The sequence below is a fragment of the Ambystoma mexicanum genome, chromosome 5q, assembly GCF_040938575.1.
Source record: "Ambystoma mexicanum isolate Mex_15411 chromosome 5q, UKY_AmexF1_1, whole genome shotgun sequence".
NCBI lineage: Eukaryota > Metazoa > Chordata > Amphibia > Caudata > Ambystomatidae > Ambystoma > Ambystoma mexicanum.
The window spans coordinates 947,382,725-947,402,459 of NC_090933.1; the positions used below are offsets into that span (position 1 = coordinate 947,382,725).

The following is a 19,735-nucleotide window of genomic DNA, read 5'->3' on the forward strand; positions in this document are numbered from 1 at the left end:
AGATAAGAAGCCCCGAGATGTCAGGACTTAAAAAACAAACTTGGAAACCTAATAGACCAAGCTAAGTTTCTACTGGCGCGATTTTGTCTATTCTCCATGAAACCACTGATAGACTTCTATCGTGCAAAAGTAGTGGCAATCCTAACCTATGGATCAGAAACCTCACTCTTATTGGACAACAAAATATGATCACGTCTAGAAGGCAAGTTCTGGAGATCTATTTTGGGTTTGCCAAAATCTTTCCCAATTCAATTAATTAGAAGAGAGCTGGCACTATCCTCTCTGAAAGTCATCGTGGAGTGGAAGATATTGTCTTTTTACAGAAGATGTCTAGAACCGGCAACAAAGGGGGGCTTTGCGGCCATAAAAAAAGCAATGGAAGAGAGGTCAGAACCAATATTGACTGAATGGACCAAAATATGCCAGATGATCCTTCTTAATTTAAATGAAATGGAAGAATCCTTCTTAAACAATCCAGATCACGTGAAAAAAAAAATGTACACTAGAGATTGGATTGATACATTGGACGAGCTCACTAAATATCGAGGCTATGAAGAATTCTGGGCAGTCCCGCGAAAACTGAATATACTACCCAAATACCTAACACTTTTCCCTAATTGGTTCTTGAGGCAAGGCTTCTTAAAGCTGCGTTTGAATCTTTGGCCAAGTAGAACCAATCATTATAGAAAAAGAGAGAGAGATGAACCAAAGAACTGTAGATTATGTAAAAATGTATTAAAAGTTGAATCATTGAAACATCTGCTGCTGGAATGCCCCACTGTGAGAGGTGAACGACAGACGTACTTAGGTCATATCTGGCAGGAATACAGATTCAAGGACATTGAACTTTGGTGGTCATACCTACTGGAAGGAGATAAGATCTCAAACAATCTTGCGGTCATAAAATTTATCCAGTTCATCTTTGAAAAAATTGAGGGACTAGACGAACCTCTTGGAACAGTTTAAAGGACCTGAAATCAAGCAGACTTTTGCGGTGTGAAACACTAAGCAACATAAAAGAAAAGAAAGAGAAAGGGAATATGAAACAGGCATTTTTATAAAGTTTATAAATATTTTAGCATAACTGTAAAACAGAAGTTTGGGAAAATGCTATTCTTGTTGTTTTTGGTTATTTTTATTCAATTATTCTTGATTTTTAAAATGTTCTTTAAGTTTTCTTTAACGATTGAATTAACTCTCGTCTTGATTTTGTATAGTTGAACTTGCTTTTTTTCCACTCTCTTTTATGACATTTTCTTCTCTTTTATGTTGTAGTCTGCTCCTTGTTCGGTAAAAATAGCTTAAGGTTTTCTTGTGTAAACCAAAGAGCTACAATAAAAAAAAAAAAAAATTACAGAAGGCACAATTACTGTGGTAATAGAAGGCGGCATGAGGGTGAGGAAGGTGGGGAAAAGGTGGGTGCAGCGGCCATGGACAATGGTCCATTCTTGGTTAGTTGTAATGTGTCTGCATGGACTGCCGTGGCCACTGACAGGCACATTTTGCGACGCCTGCACCTCGCTGCTGCCCGCCGATTCGCACTCCAGGGCTCTTCAGCGGGCTCACGTTTCTTCTGAATTTCCCAGCCTTGAAGACTTGAGCTCCAGGCTGCCTCCCAACGTGGACCCTTCAGCTAATGCACCATGTGTTCCAACTTCCAAGCACAGTCACCCTAACGTGACGCTCCCAGCGGACCCTCCACAGACCCCGGTTACCGCTCCAGGGGCTTCGGATCCATTCCAGACCAGGGGTGCCTACCACCAACTTGGCCCCCTCTCTTGCCCCCGCAACGTCATCCTGCGCCTCCACCTGCCCAGATTTGGATCCCCACACACCCACCCCTTCTCACTGGAAGCACGACCAGTGAGTCCTCTGACTTTTTCCGGCCCAAGAAGAAGGCTACAAACTATACTGCCGAAACGTCCGCAACACATTGACGCAGAGTTCCTATGGGCATTTGTCATGTTGTGTTGCCCTTCTAATTTCTAACATTATTTCCAGACGTTCCAAATATAAGGTCAGACTTCAGCCGGGCAGAAGAGACCAAGACGTATTGTCTCTTTCACTCACACTTTCATAGTGTGCTCTTCTTTTCCAATGACATGGGACATTGTATTTTCAAGATGGTGTTCACATGCACAAATTACTAACCCACATCCCATGTCACAAATATTACTCTTTAGTGAATGTCTAACTATGTATGTGATTTTATGACATTATGGTTTGTTATGCGAAGTAATTATGCAAAGTAACCCTTGAACCACTGCACAAAAAAAGTAAATAAACAGCTCACAATATAAAGCTAAATGAAAAATTAAAAATGTGATCTATATACTGTTTGAGTTATGTGTTTAGCACCAGCTAGCATGTTAGTTTGCTTAATGGTTGCCCAGAATGACATGTGCTCCCATTAGGGTCAACATAAATCAGTGTACTCCTAACTAGTTTCGTACACCCCTTAGACTCACAGAGGGGAGGACAACCCCCTTGTTACAGCGTGGCCACTGACCATGGCTGGTGGGATCTGGTTGTTTACTAGAGAGGGCATATGGGCCACTGATATAGAGCATGGTCATTAAGCTCCAGTGCACCATTTGTTGATAGACCGCTCTTGAGTACTCCAGGAAGCAGACAGTTTCATTTTGGCAAGGTCCAATTTGTCCAGAGCGCAAGTATCTGCCAGGTTTATGCACTGTGGCATTGAACTTCTTGGTAAGGGGGAGGGTGATGTTTTGATTGACGTGGCCATTGTTTTTGTATGACCTCTGGCTCTGTGTCTGGTCTGAAGTCATGAAACGGAATTGGGTAGGACCCTGCAGGTGGGCTTGCCATGGGGGACATTGATTCTTCAGTGGTACCAGATCGTGGGTTTTAACTTTTGCGTGTAGGAACTCCAAGTATAAGCATTCAGAAGCCTAATAACCAGCAAATGATGTTCTCATAATAGATCCATTTTAAATATCAAAATAAAGACAAAACGTGTGTACCTTTAATCAGAATTGTCCATTTCCTCTACAAAATGCAGCAAGATGTAACATTGTTCCTTTCTGAATAGCAAACAGGCAGACCGCCATGAGATGTGTAATGTTTAATCTTTTCTTGACAGGTATTTTGGAGGATGGCAAGACCCCTCAGAACGCTGTCACGGTCTCTACAACGGCACCTGGGATACTTAACCCTGAGATCCTGAAGAAGACCAACTCTGGCACCCAGTGCGGCAAACCTTCAGTATTTTCCACTGGAACCAAGACTCCCAAGCAGAAGGGCATCTTTAGAACTGCAGAGGTATGCCACCAGTACCTTCTAGAGCGACCAGGATGTTCATTTGAATGACTCATTTTGGGTTTCTTGCTGTAGTGTTATTAACTATGGAGGCAGTCAATGACACCTACATGAGAAGACCGACGGGCACTAGCTAACGTTAACGTCTGCTTTCAAGGTCAGTTATGCTGTTACCACTTGGATTTTGAGCCAGTGACAATCTATCTACCTCTACCTTTCACCTGCTCCTTCCCGCTAGCAGTTCATCCGCTGCTCGATGACCTATATCAGTAGTCAGTGACTAAGACTCGGGAAACAAGTTTGCTCTTCTCCACATGCCTAAAGTCCATTAACACATACACATATGCACAGCGACTTCACTTCCTGCCAAAATAGTAAAAATGTAAGGGCTTTGCTACAGGCCTTTTGGAAAATGCACCCAAACCATTTGTTACGCCAGAAAACATATTTCAGCAGTGTATCTTCAGTCCTTAGGCTCCACTTGATAGGATAAGACGGTGCCGCTAGTACGGTTCTGTAATGTATAAAGGCCACTCAAGAGTGGAATGATTATTATTATTGTTATCATTAGGGTCTTTATTGAGCGCAAACCTAGGTTCAGGAAGCAACAGAGCGCTCTACAGTCATGGGGGAAGAACATGTGGAAAAGAAGCAGGGAGGCAAAGGAGTGATGAGCAAGCATCAGTGGAGGGGAAGGGCGGGCCATTTATCAGCAAGGGATCTAGAAGCAACAAGGAGTTGAAAGAGTGGGGATTCAGCTCACCCAGTTTCAGGTAGGATGGGGAGTGGAGGGTGTGTGGACCTTGGTGTTAGGGGGCAGCCATTCCTTGAATGTGAGGGTCATGAGCTCCTTCCTGAACTGTAGAAATGAGGGGGCGACTCTAATGTTGACGGGAGAAGTCTCTAGAGTCTTGGGGCATAGACCATAGACAGAGAAGGCCTGTCTTCTGGTTCTTTCCTTCCTGCACCGATGGAGTTCAAGCCTGCACATGTCCTTACTTCTGGCGGATCGTAGACCTCCAGAGATGGTAGGTTTCTCAGTGAGGTAGCTTGGGGACTTCAGCTTGATATACTTGTAGATGATGCAGCAGGATTTGAAGATGATAGAGAGTTGCAGTGGGAGCTAGTGCAGTTCGATGAGGGTCGGGTGATGTGGCAGAATTTGCAAAGTCCTTTGAGTCATGCTGCAGCATGCAAGACACATCTCAGGGGTGCCAGGGTAGTCCCTGGAACCCTAGAATACATTCCAAAAGTGCATTGCCACCATCCAGGTGTGAGAAGAACCAAGGCTTCGACAGCAGCTCTGAAGTTGTTTTCTGGGATTAAGGACTTGATTTTCCTCAGGAGAGAAAGTTGGTACTAAGCCGTTTGTGTCTTCCTATGTGCTGTTTGAAGGGGAAGTGTCTGTCGATATCGAACCCAAGGGACTTGGAGCAGGTGCTCACCTGGAGTGTGAAGCCTTCAAGGTGCATAGCAGAAGGTCAGGTCTGGATGTCACAGTGTTCGGTGTTGTTGGCCAGCAGTAAGAATTCAATCTTTGCGGGTTTGAGCTTCAGGTAGGCACTAGACATCCATGACTGGATTAGAGAAAGCCAGGCCTTGAGTCTGTGGATGTCTTTGATGGAGTATATCTTTAGGTAGAGCTGTGTGTCATCTGCGTATTGGTGGCTGTATATGTGGAAGTGGATGTGTATGTGTCCTGTGGAGCGATAAGGGTTCAAAGCAGTTCCATGTAAAGATTGAAGAACACGGGGAGAGGATGGATCCTTGTGGGACTCCACAGGTGATGGGTAGAGTTGATGGTCTGTAGGAATCCATTGGTACAACTGGTGGCTATTAGCAAGGTAGGATTTGAACCAGATGAGGACGATCTCACTGATCCCCATGCGGCAATGTAGACTGTCAGTGAATGTCTGGTGGTCTAATGTGTCGAATGCTGCTGAGAGGTTAAGGAGAACCAGGATGGCCATCATTGAGGATTTTAAGGGCATCGTCTATAACCTTAATGGTAGCCATTTCTGTGCTACATCTGGGTTTGAAGAAATATTGGTAGGACTGAAGGAGATTGTTGGGTTCGATGTATTGAAGGAGTTGTGTGGTTACTGCTTTCTCAAGGATCTTACCTATGAAGGGAAGATGGGTGATGGAGCGTTAGTTGCTGAGGTTGTTGGGGTTCATTGTTGATTTCTTGAGAAGCAGGATGGCGGTTGATGATTGTCGGGTGAGGGGGAGGGTTTTAGTCAGAAGGGTCTTGAGTATGGAGACAGGGAGGGTGCCATCTGTGTACGCTGTGGCCTTCAAGGATGCTACGGTGGCAGTGATGTCTTCCATAGTGAGTGTCTTGAAAGCTGTCCACTTAGTTGTGGTTTTTGCGACGTGAGATGTGTAGCATGGGGGCAACTGGGTATTTTCATGCATTTTGATGCCAGAGCAAATGCTGTGGATTCCTATGGAGTCTGCTGGCTTTTTGCACCTGCAAAAAGCAGACAGACTCCATCGGAATCATTGTATGAATGCATGGCAGGCAGCATTTACTTAATTTGCACAGCGGAGTGCAACAGGGCGGCGTATATGGATGTATGCCACCTTTTTACCCTCCCCTTTTACACTCTTCTTTGCAAATGAGGAAAATAAGGCGGTGAGGACCTGTGCACATTAAGGTATAAATGTAACAGGTCCCTGTTGCGTTTTTCAGGAGGAACTCGAAAATGAGCCACAATGAATTTGTAAAAAAGCATGATGGAAAGGATGCAGTGCTGTTCTACAGAAAGATTATACTAGATGTCTGTCCAGGGCACCTCCAGCAGAGAGTGTCAAACTGGACCCAAAAGCAGCATATCTGACCTTGTTACCAGGGATGGGATGCACCAAAATCTCACTTCTAGAGAAAGGTTCTGCAAACTGTGGCTCACCATATTTTTTGGACCACAACTCCCATGATCCCTTAGCGTTGACTTTGTTGACTAAGGCTGATTGAAGTAGAAGTACAACATATTTTGAGTACCAAAGGTAGCAGAGGCCTATTCTACAGGGTATCCACAGGAAAGAACAACATTCCCCCACTATCCAGCCCTTTCTCCACATATTCTAGGACCGTACTTTGTGGTTATGATTATACGAATCTTAGAATATGTTTAGATTGCTGATAAAGTAGGAGAAAACAATATGGTTCATTTCAGGACCATACAAACACACGTATACATTGAAAGTCTGATTGAAATCGATATTTGATAGTGACTTGTTAGTTGTGCTGACTTAAAGGTTCCCCAGGTTTTTATCTCTGTATTCTTTCTTAAGCAACTAGTAGCAGCAGAATATTTTCGCTTTATGGAACAGGGAAGCAGATGGCACACCAATTATACCCCAATGTTAACTGTGGAAAAAGTAATTTGTATGTTTTAGAACTGACCATGGAAAGAAACACTTTTGCCCCTGCACGTTCTACATCCGCAAAGAATTCACTAATATTCCGTGATATATTTAGAGCAGTACTGGATAGTCACAAAATTACAAACCCTGTCACGCAATAATAAACTCTGGCAAACATTCTTTGTCACTCAGTCAGTCTGCATGTGAAGGAGAAATGCTGTTGGATTCAGTAGACCAGGCAGGATATCTGAGTAGCAGTTTTGGGGTAAGCAGGTGAGGTGGATAGGAGGTGTACACGTGTGTAATAGTAACATTACTCGGAGCACTACTGGGGCTAGACCTTCTCAGTTTGCCTTTCGCTGGTGAATTGAAAACTGTATTTGTTTTGTATTTTATTTTTGTGGTGTTATATAGAGTGTTTGGATGAACCATATGTGTCATGGGTCAAGTCAACAGGAGAATAACAAGAAATTGGAAAAAAAAACCCACAGAGAGTAGTGACTTTCGAAAGTCTTGAGTTTCTTTCTGAGCAACAGAAAGTTGGATTTCAAGTGAAGAGATAATGGCAGTACATTCCAGCTTTAGGCCGCGTGGTAAGAAAAAGACCGGCCACCACTTCTGGTCTTTCTGAACTTTGACAGAGAAAGGGGCGGTACGAAGGGCAAGATAATGGTGTACTTGTGAGGTACTAAAGTTGCGTTTCCTGAGAAAGAGCAGATTGTCTGGGACAGTAGATCTTATGTGTGCGACATACCATCTTGAACAGCACTCTCTTCCTAACTGGTGCCCAGTGCAAAGAGGCCACACAAAGTGAGTTATGGTCACATTTTTGTCAACCTAAAAATGATTCCTGGCTGCTGCATTCGGGCCCTCTTTCGTTAAAACAGCTGACTTTCCGTCAGGCCCAGAATCGTGACAGGAAGAGGCACATCCATGTGCGGCCATGACTTTGTGAAGGGAGGATACAAAAAATGGTTCTGGTGTTTCAGTTTACATAAAAGGTAGAAACACGATTTCATCAATGCAGCAACCAGCAGGATCATGCATAAGTCTGAGTCCATTAGAATCTCTAAATGCGTCATGGCCAGAGAGGAACTTCGGCAGTTGGCCAGGGCTTCAGACTGATGCATTTGACCGATTGATTGAGGTTTTCCTAACGCGCAGTCGGGCGAACTTAATCGAATCTAGGTGCAGATAGCAAAAGGTGTGGCAGATTTGGATAACCGATAAACTGATAGACAGACACGTTCAGGAAACAGATACACTGGTCGAAGTTATGGTTGTTCCTCTACTTCTAAAAAAAATGTTTCTTGTTCGTATACTTTTATTTGAAAAAGAAACAGTTCCGGAATGGTCTAGTTTTAAAATAAAAGTGTAGGAAGAAGTTGAAGCTTGCACTGAACTTTCCTGGGTATCAGGTCTCAAGTCGAGGGTACACGCAGGTGGACGTAGTCCCCCCACTTTTTGCAGAGGGCACCTTGATATGCTCATGTCTGTTGATGCCACATTCAATTGGTTTTATAACGAGTCCCTCCACTTTTGTTTTTAGGACTTGACCCCTAGTGGGTTTGTTTGGGCGTTTGCACTGCACATGGGAGGGGAGGTGGCGATGGGGTTTGTGGGGGGCAGGCCAATAGGGACCATAGTTCCACTACTTCTTTTCGTACACTTCGACCACTGACACAGATATGGTCATAGTCTTATGCCTGTTTAAACAGGTACGTTTTTACCGCCTTATGAAACGGTGGTAAAGACTGCAATTTACTAATCTCCCATGGGAGTCTGTTCCATTCTTTGGGTCCAAATACAGAAAATCTACGGTCACCGCTATAAACTCAGGACGAGGAGGGAATAGCCAAAGCTAGCTTGCTCTTTCATTCCAGAAGTTTCCTGTGGCATTGATGGGCAGGACGTCTGGCTTTATTTGGGGTCATTTTTAGCAAGCTCCCGTCCATCCACCCATTTATTTTCCTCAGACATTGCTTGAGTTTCTGGGAGGCTGTGCTCCTGTTGCTAGATAGACAGGACAGACATTGGATATCATAAGCCTGGTTCTTGAAACATAACCCACTTCATTGTATGGAAGCAGCCTACGGGCCTATTAACCAACGCCACAAGTTAAGAGGCAAAATGGATAGAGAAAACGACTCTATTCACTGGCTATGTATGGGAGGAGCGATATGAGGAGAGAGACAGATCTCAAAATATTTCAGACACTTCAGCAGGATCTGGTGATCTACTGCGATGAATGCCACAGATACATCTACTAATATTAATGAGGTGGCACCCGCTCCTTCAGCGTCCACCCGTATTTGGTCTAATATGTTTGTGATTATCATCTCAGTACCACAAGATGCCATAAGGACCATTTTGTGCAAGAGCAGGTAAACCGTTTTTCCTCTTCAAACTGGAAATAAAAGAGTGAATACGTTGTATGATGAAACCTCTAAAATGCAAAGGTCTTACAGTGGCTTCTACTCAGCTGAAATGCTGCCTTCAGGGGCCCAGATGCGCACTCAGTGGCGCCATTTCACCAAAATCGTAGGGGCGGGGCTGGGGGGGGGCAGAAGCGCTATCACACAATGACCCCTTTCGCGGGTTGTGCTGCGCTGTATCTTTGAACAATGTTTAGGAAGTTAACTAGGCTATGATATGATATGACAGGTTATGTATAACGCCCTTAATACCACAGAGGTTTCTAGGCACGGACCCGGGGTTCGAACCTGTGTTACTCCATGTCGTCTTGCTTCCAAGGCGAGCACGTTGCCGCTGAGCTATCCCCCCCGAGACTGGCGGACTAGGCTACATAATGCAAACACACATAGATTAATAGCAGGGACACAACACCACTAACAATACCATGAATCGAGTGTAACAGTTGATCGTCCCGTTTTGAGGATGTAGAACATCGATATTCCATGTGTGGACCCTCGAGGCCCATAATCCTTCACCACTGAACATGCAGAATTAGGTTAATGGCTGTCCAAGGCCAAAACATCTGGAGAGCCACATGATGAGTAACCATAATGTAGAATATAATCGCTCAATCACAATATTATTATTGCACTGATCATAGTATAAATAGGCGAACTAACTCTTCTTTTGAGTCCATACAAATCTTTGTTGTGACCTGGGACTTCCCAAGTATGCCTTCAGCAAAACATTTTCAAATTTTTCCCAAGTTTAAATGCAAAATGGTCCAATGGTCAGCATCGTTTCTAAGTAACAGTCAAGTATCTTAAATAGTTTTTTCTCCAAATTGCAACCTGACCCTTCTTCTAATGAGGGTGCAGAAAGGTGTGGAAGCCAGAAGACTCATGCTAACATGTTTCCGTGGGTTGGGCACCATTGGCACAATTCTGCCAGGATTCTTTTAACTGAGCAAGGAACCTGGTGGAAAGTCCACCCTCTAGAATGTCCGCACTATAAGGGAATGTGAACGTGTCTCTGCAATATGAGCATCCAGTTCTATGTGTTTTTATCATGTAAAGGGTCAGCACATTTTTTGCCTTCTGTTTTTTTCCCCATTGCAAACTGTGGAGGGAAACCCCAAGACTCCCACTGGTGCCACAACGTACCCACCGTCGCCAACTCCCACCCTATGTTGCCTCACCCAAACATGTTGCGGTAAAAAGTCGGCAAAACATCATAGGAAAGAAAATGACCCTGATGAATATTTCAATATTCTTATGGCAGCACAACTGACAGAGTGCTTCAAGATGCCTACTAGCTTGGCTCTGTCTTCAGAGCCATATTAGGGGGTGCAGTGTGAGCTTGGCAAAGGCAAGTCAATTCTCTGGCATCTCCAGTCACAAAGTGGTTTCCCCAAATAGGCATAAGACAAAAGAATGAATTCAGGGTAGTTTTCCGTGAGATTTAAAATAAACGAAGCGAGAGAGAATGCCACGGTTATCAAAAGACTGCTGTAAGTAGGAAAGGCTCTAGTCTTTGCAGGAATCTCACGCATTTCCCAAGCCAGTCATGCTATGCCATTGATCTGGCAACGCTCTGGAGCTTCTGTGTGATGCTCCTGTCAGTGGAGTGCGGAGCGGGAGAATGGTCCTTCTCTCTCCAGTTGAGCCTGCGAGGTACAGGCTCAACATTGCCTCGTAGATCTCAACCCACTGGGCCAAGAGTGTCTATCGCGTAAGACATTTGTTTGGTTTTCTACTCACGGTGCCTTCTGATCACTGACCATCTCCCTCTCTAAGGGTCCTGGTAGTATTTATTCTCTATATCTCTACTGCTCAGTGCATCACCACCTGCTCATGGCTGAGGAACTCTGAACTATACTCTCTCCACTTTGCCTCTTCCTGCTCCTCCACGATGCCTCGTCACATGCTTCTTCCTCCGCTCTGCCCAGGAGCGCCCCTCTGGACAGAGAGTGCATGAACTCCTCTTCTAGAGGTTACGGTTTTAACGTCACCATGCCTCCAACCTCTCCTTTCCATTCATTATTGGTATTGGAGACATAGACCAAGAAGATACATAGCCGGTTCGCCATCTTGGAACTTTGAAAAACCACCACATACATTTTGCCATTCATAATTTGTGCCCCGTGAGTGGCGCGACCAGGCTTGTGTGCGCTGCTTTTCTTTCTCTCTGGTTCGCTACAGCAGCAGAGAACTCGATCTCTTCATGTTTGCAAGTGGTAACCAATGTTACAATGGCCTGTCCTGCCCAAGTCCACGGGCCCTGTCCTAATATACAAGCAGAGTTTTAAAAACGACTAAGTCCTGTTCTTAAAGGGCCAATGTTCACTGAGTTGGCAATGTGGCGATCCCCTACGCCTTCCTTGTGGCATGATGAGGGTAGCCAGTGGATCCTACCAATACCATCCTAGGGCCCAGTATCACACGACAGGTGGTGGCACCCGGCCCCCTGCACAATCCCATCACCCAGACCATAAGGGGGAGGCAGAGGACTTTGTTCTACTCCAAAACTCGACTTATCCTCATGATTCCACGTTATTTTCCAGGATTGTTTCACTACATAAGAAGCACTACAAGCATTCTGATTACTACTTTGGTCTTATCACAGGAACAAGAATGAATGCATTATTTATATAGTCTTACCTTCTAGGGGTCATTATAAATTTTATGCACTGCTTTGGGCAGAGAGCATGTTTGATCATCAGTTGTTTCCTACTGTGTCAGTCCTAATGGCCTCATTTCCTAATGGCCGGGATGCCGGAGAGACACTGGGACACATTCTCTGCTGGTTTCTCTGTATCCGTGCCATTTGCATTTAGATTCCCTGCACGGATCAGGATGCAGGATGGAAAGTCCGCTCTGTGTGTTTCCCCACTTCATTCAGGGAATCCATTTGCATCTCCCTTGCATTACAATGTTGATGCTGGTGGAGAGGTGGAAATCCTGGCAGACATTGCATGCTCATCTGTAGGGATCTGGTGTTGCGGCGGCTGCATGTTTTCCCAAGGCGAGCAGGATGACTGGTCACTGACGTGCATGCATCGCGTTAATCTACGTGAATTCACAGCGTCCTGTAGTGTTAGGCATGGAAACCTGGATTTCTTTCAGGGATAGAGTGCCCAGCTCTCTTCTAGACTTCCACGTCTTGGAAAATAGCACCAAACTCGCATCCTGACTTCACAGTCTTAGGGAGATATGTTACCCAGCTCACTTCCTGATTTCTACTATCACGATGTACATCTCCCCCTTGTTTTAGGGTGCATGTCGGGCTCACATATGTTAACCCTCTAGCTGCAAATACCTCTCCTGGGCCAGAATCAATACCTTCTACACACTCAGCTAGCAAGTATATGTTTCGCCTTTGCTTAGGGCTTTTGTCAGGCTCTCTTGTGCCGTGCTCCCTACCAGTGTATTAGTTATAGCCCCCAACAGGCTCATATATCGCTCTCTAAAATCTCACACACAGGCCACTCTCAGTGTCTGAGATACACGCCTCACAAGGTTCTCAGCTTTCTCTCTGAAGTCTATCTGGTCTCTCACAGGATCTGCCTCCATCCTGGGCTCCTTCTCTCCACTCTACGATTCCTGATTTGTGGCACCCCTTATGGAGAACTGTATTCTTTTATAATAAAAAAATAGTGCATAGGCGCCCCTCTGCGAGAACCAACACGGCCCATTGACCTGTTCTTTGGGAGGGTACCCACCTGAGAGTCCGCAGCCACACTTTAGCTCACTGTACCTTTCACAGATGGGAAATATCCATTTGCATATCAGTCTTTGTCCCGCCCACATGGGCAGTCCAGCACCAAAATGCTATGGCAATTCCCTTCTGAAAAAGAGTACCAACAGCAACCCCATACACGTGTTTTAGCCTTGTTGAGCCTCATCAGTGAGGTGGAGCTGTGCCTCTCTGAGCATAGTGAGCAAGGAGTCCACGTCTGGATGACCCTAGGAAACGTAGGGTGACTAAACCTAAGTCCCTTAAATAATTAAAAACCAGTCCATAGGCGCCCCTCTGCGAGAACCAACACGGCCCATTGACCTGTTCTTTGGGAGGGTACCCACCTGAGAGTCCGCAGCCACACTTTAGCTCACTATACCTTTCACAGATGGGAAATATCCATTTGCATACCAGTCTTTGTCCCACCCACTTGGGCAGTCAAGCACCGAAATGCTATGGCAATACCCTTCTGAACAAGAGTACCAACAGCAACCCCATACACCTGTTTCAGCCTTGTTGGGCCGCATCAGTGAGGTGGAGCTGTGCCTCTCTAAACACACGTTTTTATAGTGCTGCTGTGTGACAGAATGCCATCTGTGAGGGTGGAATAGCCTGAGCTTGTTTTATTTTAAATAATTCAGAGATGTGGGAAAATCTGTCTCTGAAAGTGAGGTCTAATAATTAGACCACAGTTAAGTTGCAGTGAATTTATTAAGCTCAGAAAAGACCCGATGGTATCCTCAGTTTCATAATGCTCCATGCTGACCAGTTTCTGTACACTCAGCAATGGCTTCCTGGTAGTCTCTTGGTTGACTGTAGCAACACTGTGGACCAGCTCGACACTTTGCCCCTCTAGCACATTTGTGAGGCACAAGTGGTGCTTGAATGATAGGTAGCGTGGGAGCCTCATTAACCGCTACTATGGCTGTCAGGTTGCTCCCTCAATGAGAGCCACAGCGTGTATGGTACATCACTGACGATTGTACTGGGGCTTGACATGCAGTTTCCCTTTCGAGTAGGCTTAACTGATTATATGAGCACCTTTCTAAAGTATTAATTTCAGATGAAAAGAAGCCTAAAGTACTGGGATTCGTGCCATTCTCCCTGGGGCCAGGTGGGATGTTTGATAAACTGGGGCATGGGGTGAAGGCTGGGAAAGATGGATCTGGGAAATCCACCAGGCGACATGTATTCTCCCTAACAAGGGGTTGTTGCTTTGGGGAAAGCTGCAGAGTGGGCATAACATAGGATACATGGGGTTCAGAAAAAGGGATGGGAGGAATCCGCCCTCATACAGCCTCCAGGTAACTCTTCACAAAGCGGGTGGGCATCCCTGGTCCTCCAAACTCTTTGGAGCCCAGAGAAGGCATTGGCAATCTGACTTTGTCCCAGTGCTTGTTTTAACAAATCTTCTTTGCTCTTCTATCTCTCACATCTACAGTTAAATCTCTCTGCCATTTCCTTTTGATTTTATCTCACGTGTTGGTTTATTTGGAGCTTACTCTATATCCCTAAGGAGTCAATATTTTGAGATACTTATTTGTGCAACCACCCTTGAAAAGTCAGCGTTCTCTGACATTTGTACTGACGGTTTTTTTGAACTGTTAAAACGTCTGTAAAGTGTGGCCTAGTGCAGTGCCACTCCTTGGCAACTCTTCTTTTTTTACAAGTCACGTTTCCATTGTCTCTCTTCCAACAGGCAAAACGCGAATCCAAAAGAATCGCCAAGAAAGAAGTCACAATTAATGTTCAGAAAAGCATCCGAAAAATCGACAGTGATGGAAGAATAACCGAGAACTGTGCCAAGGAGCACTGAGGTCATACGCGGAAGAGGACTTATCACTGGTGTGCACTTTATTATCGATTTACCACTTGAGAGGACCTGAGGACTCTGAGAATGTGTTCGAGGAGTGCCAGGAACAGCTGCTGAGTGCCTTGAGAGAGAGACAGTTTATTGCCGCACGCGCTGTATGGAACGGAGCGGAAGGGCACGTGCATACGGCGTGCGCGTGCGCACATGGACCTGAGTACATGGATTATTGGCAGGCTTTTTCTTTCCCAGTGTTACCTTCTCTATGTGCGGGAAACCATTTGCTTTATTTGTGTTCACAAAAGTCTGTGATTCAATTTACAGCCCACCTAATGGAAAAATAAGCTCCACTCACCATGTAATGTTTTTTTTGGGTCAAACTACGTAAAGCCAATTATGTTTATTGTCAGCTGGCCACATTGCATTTCTACTGGCTCGGGTTAAAATTGAAATGTCACAATGTGTTATGATGTTTATATATTCCACCTTCAGTAATTATTGGATATGAAATCATGTGTCTTGGTTTGTTTCCCGCGTTCGATTTCTTTCAATTCCAAAAGGGCTGCAGCTTTGCATGCAATAGCACTAATGTCACCAGTTAATTTCCCAGAATGCCTTTCGCTGTTTCCTTGTGTTCCAGGGGAATATTTAAGGCGGTTGTCCTCCTGGTCGAACCCCCTTTCGATGTGTATACAGCGTAAACATCGCCATCCCTGACACTGCTGGGATCCAACAGCTTCTCATGAAGGGCTAATGTTCAGCGACACCGATGTTGATCTGCTAACTTTGATACAGGAGCATAGGACTATTTAGTTACCTCATTAATCGAACTACACAGATTGGTTTATTTGTACGTTTCCCATGCTCTGGTTGCGGGATACTTGGAGAAGCGTTCCATTGCTGGCGATGGGACCTTCATACTAAAGTCTGCTTGAAGGTTGTATGTGAAAGTCTTGTGTGGATAAGGTTGACTGGGTCGATCTCGTTTCAAGCGCCCCCTTAAACTGGATTTAATTCTTTGGTGGTATCCCCCAAAATGCTCTGTAAAGCCTCAGTGTTCTCAAGCCTTCTTCATGCTGTTTTAGTTGGAGCTCTTCCCCTTTGCCCTATCTTCTCAAGACTTGTACTGCCAACATAATTGATGCCCATTGTGGAATGGTTGTACTCTGCACTCTCTTGAAATACCGTTATCTTTGTCATGAGCTATTTTCATAAGGGTTTAATGCCATCGAGATGGGTTCTTTTTTGCTGACATGGCTGTAGAGAAGTAATCATAATTCCCAAAGTAATTTTTATGATCTTATTGCACGTTTTAACCAAGGCTAGCATATGGGCCCCGAGGTCCAGTCCTCAAGACCCCTGGCCACGCACACATATGGCATTGAGGATAAACAACTAGGAAATTTACTCCAATTTAGATTCACATTATTTAAATGTTGTGTGTGCATTTGGTCTTGATGCCAGAACTAGGAGGACCCTAGGCTAGCAGAACTTGTTGAGGAATTTCCCAATTTTATGATTGGTTTTGTAGATCTGTCAATTGCCTATTTAATCTATTGTGTGTAAAATTAACTGAACCTTTTTTAAATGTGCTTTCTGCCCTTGAGTCATAGCAGCTTTTGCAAGGTTATCTCACAGAGCAGGCATCGATGCATTGCAGAAAGCTAATCCCTGGGATTTCCAGCAGTGAGTGTATTTTTCTTGGTCAATTGCAAGTTCTTTTTTTGGAAGTCACAACAGTCGATAACCACTTATAATGGAGCAAGTATTTCCACGAGAAGAAATTACCAGACCGTTACTGGTCTATCCACTGTGCATAGTGCTTTCTGGAAATAACAATATTTTTCAACAAAACACATATTTTCAAGAATTATTATGAAATGAACATTATAAATATAAACGATTACAGGTCTACTTATTATACCTCTTGTCAGAGGATGGACATTCCAAGAACAGGTTATACAATTGTCCTTTACAAAGGTTTTGCAGAGTCTAGCAATTTAGCTATAATAATTGTAAGCAATCAGTGTTTGAATTTAGTATTTTCTAAATCATAAGGGCTAAACCAAGATGGCTGACCGAGTCAGCACCTATTAGAATGTCTTTCAAATACCACTCATGCGGAGTCCGCTGACTGTGCACAGTTATCGTTTGACGATTGTAGCAATCTTTGTGTTTCTATGGTCACCGTGGGAATGCTTTCTGTAACTTCCAGATTAATAACAAATGTTGCCTCAAATACTTTTGTTGTTGACTGCAATGTCCTAATCGAGGTTCATGGCATGGACCACGAGACTTCACCACTGGGGGAAATGCAGCAAATCTATGCATTGTATAAATGTTTCGCTTCAAAATCTGTTTGTTTCACCAAGTCTATCGAAAACATTTCAATGTCCGCTTTAAATATATATTTACCTTTATTTGTGCTCTTTTTTCTCTTTTTTAAGTGTGCTTGTGTAATGTCTGAAGGAGGTCTGCGCTCTTCAATAGGGTCGGCTGCACCCGCTCCGCAGCTCCGTGTAAACCGCCAATCCATGTTTGCACCAACACATAATTTGTATGAAGCCAGTATTGTGAATTGACAGGGTGGCATGCTATTCTGAACAGTATTAGGGTTAGTAATGCAAGGACCAGCAGGGGCTTCCACACTCAAGCCCAGCCTCTAACATGTGCATGACCCTTTCTGTTAATTTTTCATTCCCCCCTGTGACATGCTATTCTATGCTGTTCCATGTACATTGATTGAAAACTCAAATAATTTGAATTGGTCACAATGAGATTTTCTTTTAAGAATTGTCTGCATTAATTTGAGCAATTATGATTAAAGTACTTTTATGATTCACCTGTGCTTATCTTCAAAACTATCTTCTCTTTTGTTATGTGTTATAGCATGTGTCATGCCACTTATACTCCCCTTGCTGAAAATGTTACACAAATATAACTCAAGGTTTATTATCTGGCACACCATTAACCAGATGCTCTTTTAAGTGACAATTGCCACTGCTGGAATAAGTATGGCAAAGAAAATGGTGGATGCCATAGCTTTGTGTCCGGATAGCCAAAGTTCTGGATTGCAAGGTGCCGGTCAACAGAAGGCCAGGGAACCATTAGCTGGCCTATTTTATGGCTCTTTGCCACCGAGATAACTGGCGTACTTGATTATCTGGCAACACTGGGTCAGGTTGAGGCAGGGGCATTTTGCTTTTGTTGTGTTACTGTGCAAACCTTCCCTCTGTCAGCGGGTGCCCAGACAATACACAGGAATCACCCGGACTTCTTGAGATTTTACTTTCATGTCCAGCAATGAGGTTTATTCTGCTAAACTGCAGCTGTCTAATAAATTCAGTCTTTGTTCCGTTTGATTATTTGAAGGAAAATATATTGTTCTGTGTCATTGCTTCTATTTGATTACCTTTTTGTGGGAAATACAGGTTTATGAAGAGAATTATGATCTACTGAGAAGACCGGTAATGCTATCAAAACCATTGTTATGACAATTTATCACTTTCGAACTAGAATGTCCAGCACATCGCATTATAACAGCCGTCTGAGGTCTGCAAGGTTTAAGGTATAAACATGGACAATGTATTACATTAGATATCACTTTGTCTTTGTTGTGTTTGAAAACAAATTGAAAGTAAATTGAAATTAAACCACATAATATACAATTATAGTAATTCCCTATTGAGGGACTATATTGTCATTTTATCAAAAAGCACACTGTGTTTACTTATTTAAGGTCGCTGTATTTGGATTCCTTCAGCCTTTCATATGTTCACTTTCAAAGTTTGACTTTATTCCTTGTGCAACAATCATTCAGTTTTATTCAATTGCCCTGGGGTTCCCTTCCCCAAGTTCCAAGCACCACAATCCAAAACAAGGGGGTCTTGAGACTCTGTCCCCAAGACATGTATAGTTCTGTAGGTCCCAGGGTTCCCTCCCCCAAGACTCTCAATCCCTTTGAGGATGCTTGCCTTAGTCTCTTCAAAACTCTTTAACAAAAACCACCAGGTCCACTTGACCCTTTTCTGGCTAACCTTGCCAGCTCCTTTGCAGTGACTTTGTTGGGCTTGTTTTATGATATTCTTGGCTTTCACCACCCAGGCACTCTGATCTAGATGCAGTTGTCAGGCCACACGGTCCACCCATCACAGGTGCGTATTCAGGAACTTGGGCTCCTCTGCTTGTACCCACATGGCACTCAGTACTTAGCTCCTAAGCACCAAGTCACTGACACTTGACTACTTTGATTGGGCTCTTGATTTAGGGCCTTTTCTTATATTCCTTTGGCTTCTCCCTTGTCACCTTGCGGCTCTGCCACCATGTATCACACACCTGTTGCCCAATTGTCGCTTTGTCACACCGTATTTATTCATATTGTTGATTGTTTGGTTTCCCTTAAGCTTTACTATATTGGAGTTAAAGGTTTCGGTTAATTCGTTGTGCCACATATATTTAAGTTCACTTTCAGCTCAGAGTTCAATGCTCTTTTGTGTTGGTCAGTTAAGTTCAGTATTCAATGTATACTTGTTTGTTTCAATGTTAAATTACTGTTCAATTCAGTATTCAATCTGCACTGGTTTTATTTTAATGTTCAGTTTCTTTTTATTATAAAGCTGTTTTGTTGGTTAAATAAAATAACCTTTAACAATAGACTACAAACACTTTAGTACTAATAACAAAAAAATAAGAAAATAACACCAGAAATTGAGTAATTAGCTAGAAAATAAGCAAAAAAAGAAGGAAGGAGAAAGAAAATAGAAACAAGGCATGATACAGAAAATACAAAGAATATCGGGTAAATTGAACGCTCACTACCCTACAGCTGTTTTTAAGTCCCTGTCATTTTAGCATACCCATTCTCATAAATTCAAGAAGTTTACAAAATTCACAGCAGCGATAACAATGGAAGTGGTGCGCCCAGCCAGACCTAATTCCCACAAGTTTGTAGCTGGGGAGCAGGTGCAAGTGGATCTAGGTCACCTGGCCTAAGCCCCGCCCACCTGGTGCCTTCCTGGTTACCGCTCTTTTTTCACCATTTAGCAAGCCCCGCCCACCTGGTGCCTTCCTGCTTGCCGCTCTGTTTCACCAGTTAGCAAGCCCCACGCACCTGGTGCCTTC

At 43.9% G+C, this 19,735-nt stretch overlaps 1 protein-coding gene across 1 annotated transcript in view; it reads left to right on the plus strand.

The window, feature by feature from the left end:
- Positions 1-17,456, plus strand: part of BAALC (BAALC binder of MAP3K1 and KLF4) — a 277,489-nt gene extending 260,033 nt beyond the window's left edge. The window contains exons 2-3 of the mRNA XM_069621465.1: positions 3,107-3,285; positions 14,504-17,456. Of these exons, the coding sequence (XP_069477566.1) occupies positions 3,107-3,285; positions 14,504-14,620 (296 nt within the window). The 3' untranslated portion in view covers positions 14,621-17,456. The remainder of the gene's footprint in view (positions 1-3,106; positions 3,286-14,503) is intronic.
- The last annotated feature ends 2,279 nt before the right edge of the window (positions 17,457-19,735 follow it).